The sequence below is a fragment of the Martes martes genome, assembly GCF_963455335.1.
Source record: "Martes martes genome assembly, chromosome: 3".
NCBI lineage: Eukaryota > Metazoa > Chordata > Mammalia > Carnivora > Mustelidae > Martes > Martes martes.
The window spans coordinates 150,424,310-150,444,406 of NC_137890.1; the positions used below are offsets into that span (position 1 = coordinate 150,424,310).

The window sequence follows — 20,097 nt, forward strand, 5'->3', positions numbered from 1 at the left end:
CTGTGTGCGGGGCGGCGTGGGCAAAGTGCGCGGGGCTGGCCAGTAGACCGGGGGTCCTGGGCGCGGGTGCCGGTGTGTTGTGTTCTGGAGGACCAGGGCGCACAGGGGCCTGGGGGCACCGGCTGGCCAAGCGGCCTCCCAACCCTGTGCTTTTCTGCCCGGACTCCTCAGGGTTGCTGTGGGCCGGTTCCTGGGGGCAGCGGCTGCCTAGTGCAGTCTCTGCTTCTTCAAAGCCAGGAGGTGCATACATGCGCCCCACCCCACCCCCATGAGACCAGTGGTCTGTGTTGTGGCCCATGCTGGAGCTTGGGGGCCTTAGGGCTGTGCTGTCTGATATGGTGGTTCTAGCCACGTGTGGCTGTTTAGATTGAAATGAAATACAATTATTTTAGTTCCTCCCTGGCATAGCCGTGTTTCAAGGTCTCTGTGTGTGTAGGGTACTGGCAGTGGTAACTGTGTTGGTCCGAGTGGATGGATAGTCCATCTTCACAGAAAATGCTGCAGGGCCCTGGAGGTCCCCCTGTGGAGCAGGTGAGTGCTGGGGCCTTAGCGGGATCCACCCTGCTCTCCACCCCACCTTGCAGGGTCCTGTCCAGAGACAGAGGCCCAGAGGAGAGGGCTACACACCAGGGAGGCCTCTACCTGAAGCCATGGAACGAGAGGGGCCACCAAGATGGTGCCGTTACCATGATGGAAGTATTCACATCTTCAGGGAAAAGGGGCTCTGGGGCCTGGAAGGGCATCCAGGAGCCTCACACACCACTCTCCTCTGCTCATCCCGGAGTAGCATTTAATCCTTCTGGACTCTGTCTCTGCCTATAACCCATGCGGTGGCGCCTGCCTTCCTCCCTGGGAGCAGGGGAGGGGTGGGAGCGTTGGTTGGTGGGAGGGAGGACCATGTCCACCGGTGTGGAGTACTTGCACTGAAGCATTGCTTTAATTTTCCCATGCATCCTCTTAGCTGGGGTAACACAACCCCTCCCCAGGAACCCCAGGGCTCCCGCAGTCACCTGGAAGAGGAGGTCAGTTCTATGTCTAAGACTCAAAAGAGGAGAGATCTGGTGTCTGATTGGTCCTAAGTTCACATGGCCCAGCGCCTGCCCACGTGGCATGGTCCTGAGGCGCTGGGCAGAGGGTTTTAGATTGTACTCCCAGATTTAGGAGCTTCTCTGAGCCCCTTCCCCAGGCCAGTTGGCTGGGGCTGGAGGAGCATCAGGACTACACGTAGGTACCCAGATGACTCTGCCCTTGTCCCCTCAGTCAGGTTGACCAACAACCGGTGCCCTCAAAAGCCATCAGGGGCTTCCTGTCTTCCCAGTTCCCTGGACTTGGAGAAGCAGGGGTTACCTCTCATCCCTTCTCTCCTGGAGGGCCCTGAGTATCTCCTCAAGATCAACTCTGCACACAGGATGGGTGGAGTGGGGCAGCCTAGCTGGTCCACAGCTGTTATTCCCCCTTCTCCTGGGGTGGGGGTGCCTACTACCCATTTATGAAAGGAACCAAAACAAGCCAGTTTTAGAGCAAACAAAGCTGTTTTGTGGGACCAAAGTCAGCCCACTGAGGCACCTTGTGAACTGTGAGGCCCACAGGTGGAGAGGTGTTGTTGTCCTCAGTTTCCACCCTGTCTCTGTCCTGCAGGGGACAGTGTCTTCAACACAGCCCAGAGGCCCTTCCCTGTAGCCAGTCTGTTCCCCTGCAGCAGGAGGCAGCATTGCACTCCAGCCTTCTGGAAAGCCACTGCCAGGGGAGGGAGGTTGGGAGCAGCTGCAATGCACTTCTCCCATCTCCCTACCCCAACCTGACCCAGGGAGATGAAGGCGGAATCAGGGCTATCAGACGCTGGGGTTTCTCCCACGGAAACTGTCTTCTGGTGATCAAATCCTGGCTGGCTTGGGTGGGCTGAAGCAGTCGACATTGCCTATGCCCAGCCTTCCCCTAATTCTCATGGACTGGCACCCCCCTCCAGGGTCACTGTGCCCGGGAGGGGGCAGGTCTCTGGCCTCACCTGCTGGGAGGCAGATGTGGGGGCAGGCAGAGGTCCTCAGGAGAATGGGGCCTCTGGTGAGAGCGTCTCAAACAGAACCAGTGGGTAAAACACTGATGCAGCCCACAGAGGTCTTTCAACCCGGCCCAGCACTGTCGCCCTTGCACCTTCGTTACCCAGAGCCACATCAGCCAGCCAGCGGTGGGAGGGTGTCCCAGCAAAGATGCTGTCAGCATGCTGGGTTAAAAACTTGGACTCAGGTCCTGGGAAACTGCTCGGCTCACCTCTAAGCCACTGTAGCCTTGCCTGCCAAGTGGAGACAGTGATGGCAGCTTCCTTATGGAAGGGGTTGGCAGCAACATGATGTGAGCACTGAGGGGCCTAGAGAGAGGCGGCCGGCAAGTCCTGTAGAAGGTGGTAGAAGGTGGCTTGGCCGAGGTGAGCTGCAAAGGGGTCATGACAGGAGCAGCATTCGGGGGCGGGAGCTGGTGACTGGTGACACTGCGAGGGGCTGGGTGTTGGCCTACAATGTGTGGTATATGCTTGTAGCCAGGGACCGACAGAGGGTGTCATTCCTGCCACAGTCAGGACCCAGGTGCAGGTCTAACGGCGGGGAGAGGGCGCCCCTTTCACAGCCATCCCAGTGTCTTATTCACAAGCTGTGAGCTTCCCATCCCCGTGACTCCGGGCTCTGCTGGGTCCAAGGTTTTGTTCCCAGCTACGACACTTCTCACCAGGGACACAGGTGTCCTCCAAGATGGCAGGCTGAGACACCACCTGGCCATTCTGGGCTCTTCAGGCCACGGAGGCAACATGCACATCAGGGTCTGCTGGACTGGGTGCAGTGACTGGTCCTGATTTGAAGGAGCATGAGGGCTGGGGCCGGGAGGAGTGTGCTGAGCTTGGGACATTCTCCCAATGCCTCCCGTCCTCCCCGCTGAGGACGACGTGAGGGAAGCCATAGCCCCAGGCAGGGCCACCCAGGGCCCTTTGGAATGGAGCCTCAAGTCACCTCACCGGGAAAGACCAGGACCAGCGAGGTGCAGGCTGAGGAGAAGAACATAACATGAGTAGTGGGGATGGGAAACAATAAACACTAATTACGATATTTTATTAATTACGTTGATGTATATAGAGAAGCATGTATTAACCAGGGGCTGTATTATCTGTAATTCACATTGTAACCTGGTTTCCCTCCCCCCCCCATCTTATTTAAGGGTGTCGATGGTGATTACTTTTCTAGGACAGCCTGTAGACCCCAGGATGCAGGTGAGATGTGTCTGAAGCCACAGGCACAGATGTGGTGAGTGCAGCTGTGACATGAGGCCAGAGCTCGGTGCTGTTGTGGAAACTGTGAGGTCAGTACGGCCGGAGGCGGGCACAGGTGCTGCGCTGTCGCCGGGCAGCCTCACATCCTGGCCTGTGTTGCAGCATTTCCAGGCCTGGGTCCCATGCTGGATTCTGATGGGACCAGTTTGGGGCAAGTCCTATGGCTCCAACAGGTGCCAGACACAGGCTTTGCCAGCAGAGCTGGTGTCCTCCTGGGAGCTGCCCACATCAGAGTGACAGGCAACCAGGACTGGGGAGGGGGAAGGGGTCTCCATGACTCCTGTACTTTCCTACCTCCGGACCTTGGCTCCCTGGCCTTGCTCTGTGTATTAAATACCTTTCTGCCTAAAATTCCTCATGTGGTTTTGATTTTCCTGACCGAAGCCCTGTCTGGTAAACCTGCTGACCGAGGAAGGAACGCTTCCAGTCCCCTCTTCAGGGGACACAATCCCGCAGTACTGTCAAACGGGCTCGAGCTGCATTTCAGGAAGAAGCAGAAAATGAAAATTCTGTGCCACAGGAAGGAGGAGAACAAAGACCCCCTCTGGTCGGGGCTTCAACTACCTCCAATTCCATGCGCCCCGCACTCGGGGCTGGCTTCTCTCCAGGGACTGAAGGGTTAGGGCTCATTCTGGAGCTCATCTCCTCGCGTTCTGGAGCACGGTCCCGAGGGCTCCATGGACAGGCGGGGCAGGGACTGCAGAGCGTCCTCGTACTTCTGCAGCTGAGTCCAGAAACCCGGATTGGGCTCGGCCACTGGGCGGGCGCTCTTCACCGCCTGCGTATGAGAGGCAGAGGTTGAACGCAGCGCCACAAGGTCCTCTGCGCCCCTACCCCCGGCAGGCCCAACACACCTGGACGCCCCCCGCCAACCTGGGAGGCCAGCCCGATATGGGAGGCCCGCCCCATCTGGAAGGCCCGTCCCACCTGAAAGGCCCCGGCCAGGCTGAGGCCGCGGTGCCGCATGAGGTAAGCGGTGCAGACTGCGGCCGAGCGGCTGCGGCCGTTCTTGCAATAGACCAGGCAGGCGCCGCCGGCGCGCACCGCGGCCTCCATGGCGGCGCAGGTGGGCTCCAGGTGAGCCAGCAGGTCCTCGGCCGGGTCGTCGAACACGGGCACGCGCAGCTCGGCCACGCCGGGCGCGCACGGGCCGGGCTGCTGGCGCGAAACGTTGACGCACAGGGTGACTCCCGCGCGCGCCAGCAGCTCCGGCGCGGCCGCGGCGCGTGCAGTCCCGAGGAACAGCGAGGGGGCGACGCGCACGAACGGCGGCGGCGCGGGCGAGGCCACCCCGGGGACCTCGCGGCGGCCGGTTGGTCCCGGGTCCATGACCTGCGCCCGGGTCGCGGCACGAGTTTAGGCGTTCGGGCGGCCCGTGGGGCACCCCCGGGGTCCTAAAGGCCTCTGAGGGTCCCACCCGCAGGGCCCTGGCCGCCTCCGCATTGGCCGGGCAGGGCGGGTTCGTCTTCTGATTGGCTGCGGGTGGAGGTGGTGGCCATTGGCTGGGCGGGTGGGCGGGCGGGCGGGCGAGCGAGTGGGATTGGCTGCAGCGTGGCGGGCGGGGCCGGAACATAGGGATGAATGGGTGGTTCCTGGGGGACGCGGAGGCCCAGGAGCTGCAGTCCCGCGCGGGAGTGCGGCTTTCTCTCCGGCTTGCTGGGCTGGGCTGGGCAGGCCGCGACCTGGGCGGACCTGCGGGGCTGGGCTTCTAGAGCTGCAGTGCCTGATCCCGCTCCCGGGGTTGGGCGTTGGGCGTTGGGGGTAGGAGGTGGCTCACAGACGTGGGCACGTGTCCCGGAGCGGTCCGGCCGTGGAGGGGGCGGGCAGCAGGGCCCCAGCTGGGCTCGGGGAGGTGGGCTTCTCCTCCAGCTACCGTGCGGAGCACAGGGAGTCCTGTCCGGTATCCTCCGTATCGATTGGTTGGTAGGCTGCCTGGCTTCGCTTCCTCTTAGAAATAATTGTAATGCCGGCCGAGGTGCCTTTTAGTACAGCTTTATGTTTGTTCCTTTTTCTCTGCTTCCTAATTGCCCTTTGTAATTTCTGCATTTTATTTTCCCTTTTATTGTAAAACACGGTTCAGATGAAATGAAACTGTTTGCTGTTCAATTTTCATTTCTTCAAATACCAGGGTTTTTATTTTTCTTAATTTTTGGTTCATCACTCTAACTTTTAAAAACTAACATCGTTTAGGGGCTCCTGGGTGGCTCAGTGGTTTCTCGTCTGCCTTCAGCTCAGGTCAGGATCTCCGGGTCTTGGAGTTGAGCACCGAATTGATTTCCTGCTCAATCAGGAGTCTCCTCCCTCTTCCTCTGCCAGACACCACCGCCCCCCGCTGCTTGTGCGTGGTCTCTCAAATTTTTTTTTTTAAGATTTTTAAAAATTTATTTATTTGACAGAGAGAGATCACAAGTAGGGAGAGAGGCAGGCAGAGAGAGAGAGAGAGGAGGAAGCAGGCTCCCCGCCAAGCAGAGAGCCTGATGCGGGACTCGATCTCAGGACCCCGAGATCATGACCCGAGCCAAAGGCAGAGAGGCTCAACCCACTGAGCCACCCAGGCGCCCCGGTCTCTCAAATTTTAAAAAACCACATCATTTTAGGGGCGCCTGGGTGGCTCAGTGGGTTAAGGCCTCTGCCTTCGGCTCAGGTCGTGATCTCAAGGTCCCGGGATCGAGCCCCGCATTGTGCTCTCTGCTCGGCGGGAAGCCTGCTTCCTCCTCTCTCTCTGCCTTCCTCTCTGCCTAGTTGTGCTCTGTCAAATAAATAAATAAAATCTTAAAAAAACAAAACACATCATTTAATGTTGACATGAGTAAGAAGAGTTATTCAGGTTTTTCTGATGGCCGGTGTCATTCAGGGATCTCTTTCCCGGATTGGTTTCAGTGAAAGTAGCTGTCTTGCAACCCTGTATACATTGGTATTGCACTTTGTTTTATTCTAATAATAGTAAACTTTTTTTCTGATTCATCTGTATCAAAGCATCACAAACTTGGTAGCTTAAAAGAACAGAAGTTTATTTTTCCCTTTGTGTTTGTGTTTTCCAAATCTCCCTCTTCTTATCAGGACACTTAGTCATTTACTTCAAGACACATCCTAATCCAGTATGATCTCTTGGATTATTTGCAAATACTCTATTTCCATATATGGTCATTCACAGGTACCAGGGTTTAGGATTTAAGCTTAATGTTTTGGGGGATGCCATTCAACCTGCAACAGACGGTATGGTTTACCAAGTTTGTAGGACTTTACCATCTTTCTTCTTTCTTAGATTTTGTTTATTTGACGGAGACAGTGAGAGAGGGAACACAAGCAGGGGGAGTGGGAGAGGGAGAAACAGGCTTCCCACTGAGCAGGGAGCCTGAAGTGGGGCTTGATTCCAGGACTGCTTAACAGACTGAGCCACACGGGAGTCCCTCTTTCTCTTTCCATAGCAAAGGAATTTTATTTTTAAAGATTTTATTTATTTTAGAGAGAAAGAGCAGGAATGGGGGGAGTAGTAGAGGAAGAAGCAAGCTCTGCACTGAACAGAGCCCCATGTGGGGGACTCTCGATTCTACCATCCTGAGATCCTGACTTGAGCGGAAATCAAGAATGGAAGACACTTAACCCACTGAGCCTTCTAGGTGCCCCCCAAAGGAATTTTAAAGACAGTCTAATTTGTGCTTTAAATTCCTAAACACGCAATTGGAGGGAGTGTGGCAGAGAGATGGGACCTCAGGGGGAAAGATAAGAGAGGGGATCCAGGAACGAAGGTGAGTATGAAAGAAGAGGTGAATTGGGAGGTAGAGGGCTGGAGGAAGCACCGCAGAACGCTAGCCAGAATCTAGCCACAGGGAAGGGACTGGGCATGGGCCTTGCGTATCCCTTTCCCCTTGCAGCCTGGGCTGAGGACTCCAGGCCCTGCGCCTGAAGAGAGCCCCACACCTCTCAAAGACTCGGATGACTTCAGTTGCAGAAAGCCCTTGAGCTGTTTCCCACTGCTGCGCTTCTGCGCTTGCTAGCCCGATTCCCTGCACTGCGTTCTCCTGGAGAGCTCCCGCGCCGCCTCTGAGACCCTATCCAGGACTCGTCCCTCCGCAGTCTTCTCCAATGACGCCTCGGTCCACACAGCGAATCCCTGTCTCCGTGACCTGGAGCCCCTCGGTCGCCCTGTCGCAGCAGCGGACAGCTCCCGCTCCGTGTCTGCTACAGACCTGCACGGAACCGACGAAAATCGGCTTTGGAGTCCGGCAGAGCTCCATCAGACCTTGGCTCTGCGGGGTGCGGGCGCGCGGCGCTGGGCAAGCGAATCTCCCTGTGCCTCGGTTTCCTCCGGTGTCCCACACGCACAGTCCCTGTGCTCTGTTCCCGGAGGCGTTGGAGCTTTTAGCGCTAACCCCCGGGGAGGCCCTGTCCCACAGCTTGCTCCCCGTGCTCTGCTGGACGTGGACGTCGGGGTCCGCGGTGGAGACTGGGCCGGCCGGCTCGCCGCGCCTCTTGCCGGGCTCGAAAAGAAGCCCAGCAAGCGCGGGAGCGTGGGGGGCTCGGCGGGGGCGCGCGCTCGGGGCCCTGTGAGGTCACAGAGGGACGCCCCTGGGCGGGGCCTGGGCGGGCCGGGCGCGGGGATTGGCGGAGGCCGATAAGCGGTCTCCAGGGAAACCCGACGCTCTGGGCTGCTGGGCGCGGCGCGGGGCTGCTCTGAGCTGGCGGTTCTGGGCGGACCGGAACGCTGGGTGCGAGCTCTCCGAGCCTCGGTGCGGCCCCGCGGCAGGGGTGCGGTCGGGATCCCGGCAGAAGCGCGGTGAGCTCTGTGTCCCGGAGCTCGTGGGGGGCGGTGGCGGCGGCGGAGGCCCGTCGAGGGGCCCCGACGCCCCCTGGGACTGGCCCTCTGAACCCTGGCCCCGGGGCAGGCAGGCGATTTGGGATCCGGAGGGCTTGAGAGGCTGTGAGTGTGAGGTCCGGCGAGGGCCGAGTCCCTGCACTTGTCGGCCCATCCTCGAGGGTTGGCTCCAGAGGCCCATGGGGGAGGGGGCGCCCGCTGTTTGTGTCCCCTCTGGGGCCATTAGCAGGCATAATACAGAGCCCAACACAGGACCCTAAGAGGTCGTGGGAGGGTGGCTCTAACCGCCCTTAATGTTGTTCCCGCCTCACGGGAGGGACTGGGACCCCCTAGGGGCGCTGGCAAAGGTTTCTCCCGGAGTTTCCAATAGGACGGGGCATCGAGGTTAGGGGGAGGAGGCTTTGTTTCTCTGAGGTGGATGGGGCTGTGGGTCAGTCCCTGGACGTCACCAGGAGCCCTGAGGGCGAATGTGGGTCCCTGGCTTTGCTTCCAGGTTCGAAGACGAGAGGCATGGAGAATAGTTATTCCTCAGCCTTCTATTTGGAAATCCCAGATGTTAACATCTATGAAAATCAGCCGGTGGGGAGGAGCGTTGGGCCTGCTGCCACCCAGGACCAGGGGACCCTGGAGAGGTCCAGGACAATGGAGATGCTCTTTACCAAAAGGTGCGGGGTGGTGTGGGGGCTCCCACAGGGGGGTCCCAGCCTGACCCTGGAGACCACTTAGCTGGGATCCAGTATTGGGGCAGGTGTTAAAAACCGCTAAAAGTTATTTTGCTCCTCAAAAACTCCTCTCTGGAGAGATAGGAAAACCTCAACGTTGTATCAGCAACCACTGAGGAAAATTACAACAGTGGGTAAGGAGCCCCCTGCCTGATGTCTGCACATTCCTCCTAGCTCGCCCACTCTGCTTTTCTGTGTCACCTCCTCATGGCCTTAGGAACATCGGCTTTATACTGTGGCCTTCCTAAGTTGGCACGGCTTCTTCACAGTATGATAACCATGAGAAGGTCTACTTTGGGCCAGATGCTGCCCTCAGAGCCTTATTTTGGCCTCCTGTGAAACCCACCCTGTAATCCTATTGTATTTGTCCCCAGTACAGACTGAACTGTGTCTCCCTGACTCTTCCCTGGCGCCAGAATCCATGTTAAAGGCCTCATCCCCAATGTCATGGTGACTTGCATTTGTCAACAGAAGCCCAGCACGCCCTCCCACGGATCAGCTGTCTTCCATGCCCCCAACCCAGCCCTGGAGATGGGGGGAGTAGATTTAGATGAGGTCGTGGGGTCCCATGGTACGATTACTGCCCTCATAAGAAGAGGAAGAAGCTAAAGTTTTCCCTCTTGGCCTCACCAGGACACAGTGAGCAGGTGCCATCTGTGAACTAGGAAGCTGGCCTTCACCAGGAACGGAGTCTGCAGGCACCCCAGCCTCAGGGCCCCTTCCAGACTGAAAAACAAATGTGTGCGGTCCAAGGCCCCTAGTCTGTGGGGCTTTGCAATAGTCTGAGCGGACTGACAGAGCCCCCCTTTTGCAGAGGAGGCAGGTTGCTAAGTCACAAGAGGGGAAGGGACCTGTCTGGTGGCAGAACTGGGTGGCTAAGCCCTTGTTCACCTTGCCAGCTGGCCGTCTCCGGGGACCCTGCCGCGGGCCTTGGAGTTGACTGGTTGTGTTAATGATGTTCCTGATTGATCTTAAAATCATTTCCATTTGTTTTTTTAAAGGAACATTTCCTTTGGTTCCTATTTGTTGAATTAAGCAAGTGGGAGGAGAAGTGGTGTAAGAGTTTGCTGGGGCTGCGACAGGCTACCACAGGCTGAGCGGCCTGAGCAAGGGAAACCTATTGTCTTTCAGTGTGGAAGCTGCAAGTCCAGGGTCAAGGTGCGGGCAGGGTGGTTTCTGTTGAGGGTGAGAGGGAGACTGTCCTCCAGGCCACTCTCCTTGGCTTGTAAGTGGCTGTCTTCTCCGTGTGTCTACATATCACCCTCTCTTCGTGTGCTTCTTTATGTCCACACTTCCCCTTGGCTGAAGGACAGTAGTCACACTGGCCCAGGCCGACCCTAGACTGTCCACCTGACAGTGGCACAGGTCCATAGACCAGAGACACCAAGACACAGCATCTCCAGAGAGCCCTTTCGACTTTAGAGGGAGGCAGATAGGGAGGCCATGTGTGTGTGATGGGAGGTAGGAGTAGGTCCTCTTTTAAGTCAGGATTTGTACTTTTAGATAGCAAGAGCAAAAAAGAAGCAACCTCACCTTGGTGCCTATTCTTGGCCCCATCCCTGCAGCTATCCGTCTTTCTGTCCTACGGGTCAGCTTGCTGCTCCTCTCCTTCATTAGGCCATTCATGGGTCCGTGCAAGTCTGCCAAGTGTCCACCTCCTGTCCGGCTGTGGGCCAGCTGCCGGCTCCTGAGAGAAGCCCCTGCCGGGAGCACTCTGGGCTGGTGGAGGGCACAAGGCTTGCCCTGCAAACAGGTGGAGCAGGGCGACTGTCAGCCTCCAGGTAGCAGAGCTGGGTGTGCCTCCAGGAAACTGGCAGCTATTTAGGCATGTGGGACAGACACAGGGTTGTGCACTTCCTGTGTGACCTGGGGCCATCACTGCACCCCCGTACCTCAGTTTCCCTCTCTGCAGAATGGGGGTAGCAACAGCATCTGCCATGGGGGGGTTGTTGGGAGGAAGAACTGAGATGGCCTGTGGTTCTCGGCACCGTCATTCCTCAGGCCTGTGTTAGTGTGGGTCCTCCCTCCCCTGCTCTTCACCTCCCTAGAGACATCCCAGAGGCCCCGGAGGAGGAGGAGGAGTCTGAAGGTCCCTCCGGGGAGCAGAACCTGAAGGAGACCTACATCCAGCTGGTCCAAGGCGTGCAGGAGTGGCAGGATGGCTGTGTGTACCGAGGGGACTTCGGGCTGGACATGAAGCTGGGGCATGGTGAATTCTCTTGGCCCACGGGCGAGGTAACCGGCTCCCACTGCTGCTTCCCTCCCGGCCAGGCTCAGCCAGCCACTGTCTCGCCTCTTTTTCTTTAACTTTCTTTCTTTTTTAAGAGAGGGAGAGGGAGCAGGGTGGAGGGGCAAAGGGAGAGAGAGAATCTTAAGCAGACTCCATGCTCAGTGCAGAGCCGGACGTGGGGTTGGTCTCACAACCCTGAGAGCGTGACCTGAGCTGAGATCAAGAGTCAGGCGCTCAACTGACCAAGCCACGCAGGCACCCCTGGTCTCTCCTCTTCTAAGAGGGACGTGAGGTGAACTTGCAGACCACTGGCAGGAAGGGTGCTAGGCTAACCTCTTTCTCACTGGAGAAGTGTCTAGAGAGAAACCTTATAGACTTCCAGGGTCCCTCTGGGGCTGTCTTCTGGGGAGTGGACAGAAATCCCGCCCTGTGCACACACACCCAAGTGACCAGAGGGTTAAATGCCCACCCCTTGCAGTTCTACACAAAGAGTGTGCAAGTTAAGATTTTTTTTTTTTAAGTTGGGTGGACTCTGATTTGCCCCCACAAAACCATGCAAATTAGATGGGTGCTGGTGGGAGATGGACAGCCCCAGTCCAGTGCCCCTCTACTCGGTGAGTGTTCTTGCGCTGGACGGGCTCCCCAGGAACCATTCCTGAGCTCACATTCAACCCCGGGGAGACTGAAAAAGGCCTCTGTTGGCTATTGGAACTGAAAATTCCATCCCTGGGGGTCATGTAGCCCTAGGCTTGGCTGGATCCACAGATCCAATGACCCTGTTGGGCCCCCTCTTCCCATCTTCATGTGGGAGGGTCCAGAGTGACCCTCTGCCATCTGGCAAGCCCACGGGAGCTGCATCACACACTCCTGGGAGAGAGGAAAGGCCCACTCAGGGCTCTGGTCTGGCTAGGGCGTGGGTCCTGTGGCCAAACCCAAGTCAGGGCTGGGGTCAAGGGCAGGAGTCCTCAGGCTGGCCAGGCTTGGTACCATGTGCCTGGGGGCTGGGGTCAGTCCACCACCAACCCCATGGGTAGACCTCTCCATGACCAGAGGAAAGAGAAGGGACAGCGAGCCGGTAACAGTCGCCATTGCGTTCCTCCAGAGTGGTCTGTGAGCACTGTTGGACCTAGCCCGCTCCTGGTGTGGACAGAGGCTGTCAGCCATGCACCAGCAGCAGTCTGGGGGTTGGAAAGGGCTCAGAATGGGCATCACATTATTTTTTTCCTCCCAAGGCCCCTGAAGAGGGGCAGGCTCAGACAGACCCGCCCCTGACATCTGTGGGGCTCGGCACAGAGCAGACAGAGGCCTGCACCCATGGCTCAGGACGGAGGCCTTTAAAAGCAAAGCCACTCCAGGTTTCCCAGCCAGGGTCCATAGCCTGCCCCTGGGGCCACGCAGGGGAGCCTGAGGCTAGTGGCCTCCCCTCTGCCTGGGCCAGCCTGCTGCCTAGGAGCCCAGGAGGTTGGAGCTGAGCCTGGGTCAACCGAGCTCCTGGCTCCCACCCAAACCCCGTCCTGGCTGCAGCCACACCTGTGCACATTCCCTGGCCTGGGCCAGGGTTGGAGGGAGGGAGCGACCGTGGCCACCAGGGCGCCCACCCCCAAGCACCTGCTCTACGTGGGTAGGGGATCACCTGTAATGGACACCGTGCTCCCCGACTTGGAGGGGGCCTGTGGCTGGCGTGGCTAGCACCACCCCCGGGGGCCACTCTCCCACCAGCCTGGAGGGCTTCTTGGAGGGCCCTGGGGGGTGGCAAGGAGTGGCCTCTCAGGCCCGCCAGCTCGGGCTGTCTCCACAGACTTACCGCGGGCAGTGTTATCGCGACCACCGCCACGGGCTGGGCACCTACCTGTGGCCTGATGGCTCCAGTTTCACCGGCATGTTTTACCTGAGCTACCGAGAAGGCTACGGCACCATGTTCCAGAAGACCAGGCTCTTCCAGGTGAGGGGTGGGCTGCCCTTTGTGCAGGGGAGGGTCGGGGATGCCCTGTATTGGGGGGGGCGAGGCTGCTCCACATGCAGGGGAGGGGCAGGGATACCCTTTGTATGGGGGAGGGTTGGGGCCCTCCAGGTCACTGGATCAAAGGATATTTAGGTTCTGGGGAATTTTATTTGTGTACCAAGTGGTAGCTTTGTTATTTGTGAAGATTAAAACAGTACAAGGAATAAGATACAGAACAGGGCTGGATATCAGTCGCTGTGTGTCCTTTAGAGTCAACTGTAAATGCACCATAAATGTTTAGTTTTTATACATAAACCAGGTCATCTCACATACGGCGTCTTGAAACTTGCCAATGACATACCTTTCCTCCTCTTATGTCCTCCCAGGAAAACCCACCCACATTGGTTTACCCCTTCTCAGGTGTAGAGCCCTATGACTAGGACCACCATCAACACACAGGAAACTTCCGTCCACTGACATGACCCGTGCCCCTTTGGGACGGTCCCTCCACCCACCCGGCCCTCACCAGTCCTCTTGCCTCTGCAAGAATGTCCTGTTAACAAAATATAATACGTAGACCTTTCACTTAGCAAAGGGCATCAGAGATCCACCTGCGTTGCCATGAGTCCAGAACTCGGTCCCCGGCGCTGAGCCCTCGGGCAGTGCCTGGCTCGGCCACCATTGTCCCCCCAGCCAACGGGTGCTGGGCTAGTTTCCAGCTTTGAGCAGTTGTGAATCAACCTGCTACACACATTTATGTACGGTGTCTTGTGCTTGCGTGTAGCCCCGCCCTCCAGTCCCCCATGACCCTGAGATTCAGACATATTTGCATATGTCAGCAATTCCTTTCTTTTACCAGGAAGCAGTATTCGATGGTGTGCACATGACACAGTCTTCATTGCTTCGCGGAGAGCCGCATGTTTGAGTTCTTTCCAGTTTTTGGTTCTTATGAATGAAGCTGCTAAGAACACTGGATTACAAGTCCTCATGTGCCTGTCTTTTTTTGCATTTGCATAAATACTTGGGCGGGGATTGCTGGCCGCATGTTAGGTGTGTGGCGCATTTTACAGGACACCCCCAAGTGGTTTTCCAAAGTGGCTGTGCCACGTTCTGTTTCAGCCCATCAGATGCTAACATGGTCCTTGCTCCACATTCTGTCAACCTTTGATGTCGTCTGCTGTTTTCATTTCAGCCACTCATAGGCTTATCAAATTTTCTTTCCTAGTTCTTGCTTTTTTTAATATCCCAGTTATAGAATCTTAGCTTAACCCAAGGTGACCAAGACTTTTCGTCTGTGTTCTCGCCTCCATATTATGGTCTGGGTGCTGACATTCAGGTCTGTGATCCATTTTGAGGTAACTTTTGCATTTCACGTGACATGGGGATTGGTTCTCCTTCCCTCCCCCGCCCCCATGTGCTGGTGTCCAATTGTTCCCAGGACATCGCGTCGGTTGAGAAGACTGTCCTTTTGTTATGCCCAAGTTTTCACGTCTGAGAGACCACCAAGGAGCCAACACCGATGCAATCGCATGAGGGTTTATTTGACAAGCTTAAGCTTGGGCCCAAGTATACCCGACACAGCGGAGTAGGGACTTGGACCCCGAACCAGACTACAGTCAGAGTTTTTAAAGGCAGAGTAGGGGTGGACTCGGCAGTGGGTGAGGACAAAGGGGGTGTTCAGAAGGGCTATCAGGGTAAAGAAGACTGTCAGGATATTGGAGGACTGGTTACTATCAAGCCAAGGCCGTTTTTCCCTCTAATGAGGCACTAACATGAAGACAGTTGAGAGTTTCCTGGTGGAATGTCACATTCCTCCTATCAAGCGTCCTTGTTAGTGAGATTTAGCACTGGGACATTTGTAAACCGAGGGAGACTCCTGTCTTGCAGGATTGTGATTTCTATAAGTTAACTATCTGTTCACACATACTACCAAGGGGAGGTAGGTGAAGAGGGGGTGCAAGGTGCCAGCTTTTGCTTTGTCAAGATGGCTGTACTTATGTCAGTGCTAGACTCGAGGTGAGTACAGCCTTGTTTTTCTTGGCCTCCACACTTTTTCCACAGCTGGCCTTCGCGTCTTTGTCAGAAACCCCATGCGGAGACACAGGTCTGGTTGTCTTTCTTCATGCAGTGTCAGGATTGGCCGGTGGGGGACGGGGTCTGCAGTCCCATCGCCTCCCTTTGCATGATTTTGGAGAATATCAATGACCATTATTTCATGAGAGGCTGCAAGACAGCGACATTCTAAATCTACAATTCCTCCTCCTTTTATTAACCAGAATTCCTTGATTTATGACACCCTTCATCAGCTGTTTGGTTACTTGGAGGTAGTTTAATGGGAAAAGCAAAATGACCCCTGACCATTTCCCTTTCTTTGCTGGGTGTCAGAGTCGTAAGGTGATTACCGTCTAACATTCTTCAGCGGTGATTTGTGGAGCTTCCGGGAGGGTTTCGTGTCTTTGTAAACTCATGGATTTTAACAGATCTGGTTTCCCTCCGTATATCGCAGTCGCTAAGCTCTTCGATGCCCGGTTGGTGCTCTTTGGCCCACAGGAGCCTCTGGAGTTTGGCTCTTGCACTTGACACAACTCCAGTTGGCTTTGGTGGTTTTCTTGCATTTTGCTATGAGGAGTCCCCAGCTTTTTCCCCTGGTTTTTTACTCGACAACCACAATATTGTATTTGCATATCTTTCCTCTCGGTCTTAAAAATCTTCATTTTTGGGGCACCTGGGTGGCTCGGTGGGTTAGGCCTCTGCCTTCGGCTCGGGTCATGATCCCAGGGTCCTGGGATCGAGCCCCACATCGGGCTCTCTGCTCAGCGGGGAGCCTGCTTCTCCCTTCCTGTCTGCCTGCCTCTCTGCCTACTTGTGATTTCTCTCTCTGTCAAATAAAAAATTAAATAATTAAAAAAAAAAAAATCTTCATTTTTAACCATTAACATTTCTTACCTGTTTTACATCATAAAATATGTATGACAGTTTCAGAATAATAACATAGCATTGTGACCCCCACTATGACTCCTGAAAGCAACTCAATGCTCGTTTGCCTTCCTTTTGTCCCCACAGCTGACCCCACAGGAATGTGGAACACAACACAGTCATGGAACAGAATTCCTCTCTGCTCAGTTAATCCAACACCCAGGTGTAGGGCTACACTCACTTGTTTTGCTTTCGTTTTTTAGGATCTGATTTTTAAAATCTTGCTTTAATCTTGTTTTGTACTTATGTAAAAAACCTAATTTTTTTCTGAAGGCAAACCTAGCAAATGGGGTCCATCCAGAGCAGCTGGGCGTCCATCCCTTCTCTTCTCTCTGGCGTCCGCTCTTGTCATTGGTGATTGTTTCTACTGCTTTGTTTTCGCATGTGCACACACAGGCCCGGGCGCGGTCCTCCCAGTTAGGCAGTGGGACGTGTGCTCTGAGCGCTTTCCACAGTTGCCCGCCATTTCCCGTCATCTGGGCATCTTGTGTCCTTATAGCTTGTTGGGAAGGACTGACCAACATGGGAGCTTTTCTCCAGTCTTTGTTGTGCCAAAGGGCCCAGCGGTGAAGGTTTCGCTTGTTAATCATTTTGTGCTTTTGTTGGCGATCTTTCGGATACATTCATTCCTAGAAGGACACTGTTTGATTGCAAATAAATGTGTATCAAAGACAAATTTTTAAGCCTGTGTCGTGTTGCATCCTGTAGACATGACCATTATTAGGATTATATTTTATTAACATTGTAGCTGTTAGTATTATTATGGTGTGCTGTTCTACAACCACCGTGAATGTATGTGTGACCATAGCTTAGAGGATGTTGGGATTATTTCCTTTTGATAGATTCCTAGAAGGGGAGCTCTTGGGTCAGCTCTTGGGGTACGAGCCTCTGGACTCCTCATAGATCGGCAGCAGCTGCTTTTCCAACTGCCTGCCTCCCTGGGCTTCTTGCCTTGCCCTGTCCCCAGTCTTTTCCTGTCCATCCGTCTTGTGGCTCATGCCTCCTCAGTGACCGGGAGCTTCTAGGTTGTATGTGCACTGCCCCCCGCAAGCCACTTTCACAGACTGTGGTGACACTTCCTGCCCTGTGGCTGTCCCGCAGATTCTTCCAGAAGTCCTCTGCCTTCCTCCTCCCCTGAAACTCCTGCACAATGAAGTCATCCTCAACGCATTTTGCTCGTTCTTTTCTCATTTCTTGGCCTGTTCTAGACTGCAAGCTCTTGTGGGCAGGGCCGTGCATAACAGAGCATTATATCCCACGTGCCCAGCTCTGGGGCTTGCAGCCGGAGAGCTCTGACACAGCAACCCTGGTCTGTTTCACAGATGAGGGCACAGATCCTGGGAGGACATAGATGTCCCCACTGGGTCAGGCCCCTGCAGCTTTGCCCAAGCTGTTTCCTTGGTCCTCCCGGTGACCTCAGGCTGTCCTTCAGTGTCAGCACAGGGGGCACACAGCTCTCCTGGGAAGGGGGGCTTCTCTCTGAGCTCCCTGTGCTTTAGCCCTTCTCCCAATTTCCTTGTTGGCGGCGGGGCGGAGGGGGGGGGTTGGCATTGTCTTTCATTCAAGACCCTCCTGGCCGTTCCCTCTCCATACATCCTCCGCTCAGCACAGACACCATCCCGCCCAGTGGGAGCACCCAGGGAGGCCCAGGAATCACTGCGCTCTGCTGGGTTTGCTGAAAGGGAGGGTTAGCTTCCCCCTCCTCCCCCTCCTCCCCCCTTCTTCCTCTCCCTCCTCTCCTCCTCCTGCCTTCTCAGTTCATGCCCCCTGGTGTCTCACTGACCCAGGGCCCAGCAGCTCTGCCCCCATGCTGCTGGGGTGCCTGGGCTGGGCCCCCCAGTGCGGCAAGGGGTTCCCTGAGATGAGCCCACACGTGATATCCCCCACACACTTCTGCGTGGAGACCCCCGGGGGGTATCCCCACTTTCCCAGTGAGGCTGCCCCTGACCACCCCAGGCCCACAGAACCTTTCTCCACCAACGTGTTCCGTGTTTACACATTTGCTTTTGGCCCCTGGGCCTGGTGCCTGCTAAGCCTCCACAAATATTTGTTGAATGAATGCATACATTTCTTAGGATGGTTGAGTTTTTTGATTTGAAGAAGCCAGTTGCAGAGCACGCGGCCCCGCTGAGCTGTCTGTTTAGCGCCGTTGAACCCGGCTTGCAGGGGCTGTACAAAGCAGATCAGCGGTTCGGGCCGGGCATTGAGACCTACCCCGATGGCAACCAGGACGTCGGGCTGTGGTTTCGAGGGCAGCTCATCAAGCTCTGCACGGAGGTCCCCGGCAGCTTCTCCATACATAACTACCCCGAGTACTCGGGCTTCCTCACGCACGCTCCTGCTAGAATCAGCCTCTCAGGCAAGGAGAAGATGGAGTGGGGCCTGCACGAGGAGCATGACCCCTTTTTCTATGACTATAAGCGATTTCTTCTGAATGATGACCTAACCCTGCCTCCAGAAATGTACATCTACTCGACCGACAACAGCCACCTGCCCATGACCACCTCTTTCCGCAAAGAATTAGATGCCCAGATCTTCCTTAATGATATCCCTCCGTTTGTTGAGGATGGAGAGCCCTGGTTTATAAAAAATGAGACCCCCTTGATGGTCAAAATCCAGAAGCAAGCTTACAAGTACAGGTAAGTCCTCACACCGTTCCTCCTCCCCTAGGCGCCGAGAAGACCAGCTCCTCCCCTCCTCTGACTGGCCTGTGCTCGCTCAGCGCTGGGCCCCCTGGGGGTCCCTGGGAACTGGCTGAGTAATTTGCAGGGCTATCTGTCAGGTTAAAGCAAATGTGCTTCTTCTGTTTGATGCAAGCAACCCAGTGATGGAGGGGGAGGGAACGCCATGCTGGGCCTGTGAGCTGGGACATGCTGGGTTGTGAGGAGAGGCCTGGGGCAGGCAGGTGCTGGGGCCATCGATGGTGGCACAGCAGACTGGGACACCGGCTCCTGCTCACCAGCAATTGGCGGAAGGAGCGGTCAGGAAGTTGCTTGATGAGCACGGAGCCAGGGCAGCCCCTTGAAGAGTGTAGAGCCTGGCAAGGGGCTGTGGAAGAGGGTTAGCTCCTGAGCTTGTGGGGCTGAGTTCAAATCTGGGTTCTGGGACCCTATGTATGTTTCCTCTGTGCCTGTTGGAACTCGCACACCAGCCTCTGCAGGTCGCGTTTTGTGACCAGGTGTCCCATACGTCGGAAATCTGCATGAAGTCCACACAAAGAGAGGGGACTGCTGTCACCCTGATGGATGAGTATGGCTCTGACCTGAGAGCCAAGGTTGGGGAGCAGGGCAGCAGTAGTTGGGGGGCTGGCCAAGCCTCGGGCTTCTTCAGAACGGCTGGGAAGGATGGCACTGCTCTGTTGATCGCCAAAGACCCTCTTCCTCTCCATCCCAGCCCTGGAAATGTTAGTAGCTACCTGATGGAAGCTGATCTTTTTAAGTTAAAATTTTCAAGAGTATTTTCATTTTGTTTACTTAACTTTGTCCTCTGATATCACTAAACTATTTTAAAATTCATGTTTTGTGAGCACAAGTGGCTGGCTACTTAGGAATTCATGCATCCCCCCCACCCCTCCCCCATCCCTCCCTCCCCCATCTCTCCACCCACCTATCCACCCTCCCACCGCTCCATCCACCTGTCCATCTGTCCATCCATCATGCAGACATCAGCTGAGCCAGTAATTGTTGGTAACTGGGCACAGAAGCTGTCATAAACCCATAGATTCTTGACTGTGGAGGAGGTCATGTGCACACAGGAGGCTTCAGTGTGTGCTGGTGAACAGGTCATGGGACTTGCATGTTATCTACTCAAATAGAAAAGCAAATGAGGGGTGCCTGGGTGGCTCAGTCGTCAAGCATCTGCCTTCAGCTCAGGTGATGATCCCAGGGTCCTGGGATCGAGCTCCGCATTGGGCTCCCTGCTTGGAGGGAATCCTGCTTCTCCCTCTCCCCAGCTCCCCTGTTTGTGTTCCTTCTCTCACTGTCTCTCTCTGTCAAGTAAATAAATAAAATCTTTTAAAAAAAGAAAAGAAAAGAAAATGAGCAGAGGTGGGATGTGAGGGCTTGGTGCTGGGCCCCAGACCCATGTGTGTGCCCGGCC

The 20,097-nt window shown here is 55.8% G+C and overlaps 2 protein-coding genes across 2 annotated transcripts in view; one reads left to right on the forward strand and one right to left on the reverse strand.

Moving 5' to 3' along the window:
* Nucleotides 1–3,069: 3,069 nt before the first annotated feature.
* DUSP28 (dual specificity phosphatase 28) lies at nt 3,070–4,708 on the reverse strand. Its single transcript, XM_080799200.1, has 2 exons — nt 4,241–4,708; nt 3,070–4,091 (listed from the first exon to the last, which is right to left on the reverse strand). Exons 1-2 carry the CDS (start codon nt 4,640–4,642, stop codon nt 3,933–3,935), a joined length of 561 nt encoding a protein of 186 aa, XP_080655326.1. The 5' UTR covers nt 4,643–4,708; the 3' UTR covers nt 3,070–3,932.
* Nucleotides 4,292–20,097, forward strand: part of ANKMY1 (ankyrin repeat and MYND domain containing 1) — a 46,457-nt gene continuing 30,651 nt past the window's right edge. The window contains exons 1-5 of the mRNA XM_080799199.1: nt 4,292–4,390; nt 8,623–8,794; nt 10,900–11,086; nt 12,880–13,023; nt 18,166–18,638. Coding sequence (XP_080655325.1) covers nt 8,640–8,794; nt 10,900–11,086; nt 12,880–13,023; nt 18,166–18,638 — 959 coding nt within the window. The 5' untranslated portion in view covers nt 4,292–4,390; nt 8,623–8,639. The remainder of the gene's footprint in view (nt 4,391–8,622; nt 8,795–10,899; nt 11,087–12,879; nt 13,024–18,165; nt 18,639–20,097) is intronic.

Coding starts and splice junctions, on each gene's coding strand:
- DUSP28 (XM_080799200.1), bottom strand. CDS start 4,642: ATGGACCCGGGACCAACCGGCCGCCGCGAGGTCCCCGGGGTGGCCTCG. Junction 4,092..4,240: donor GCCTGGCCGGGGCCTTTCAG/GTGGGACGGGCC, acceptor TCTCATACGCAG/GCGGTGAAGAGCGCCCGCCC.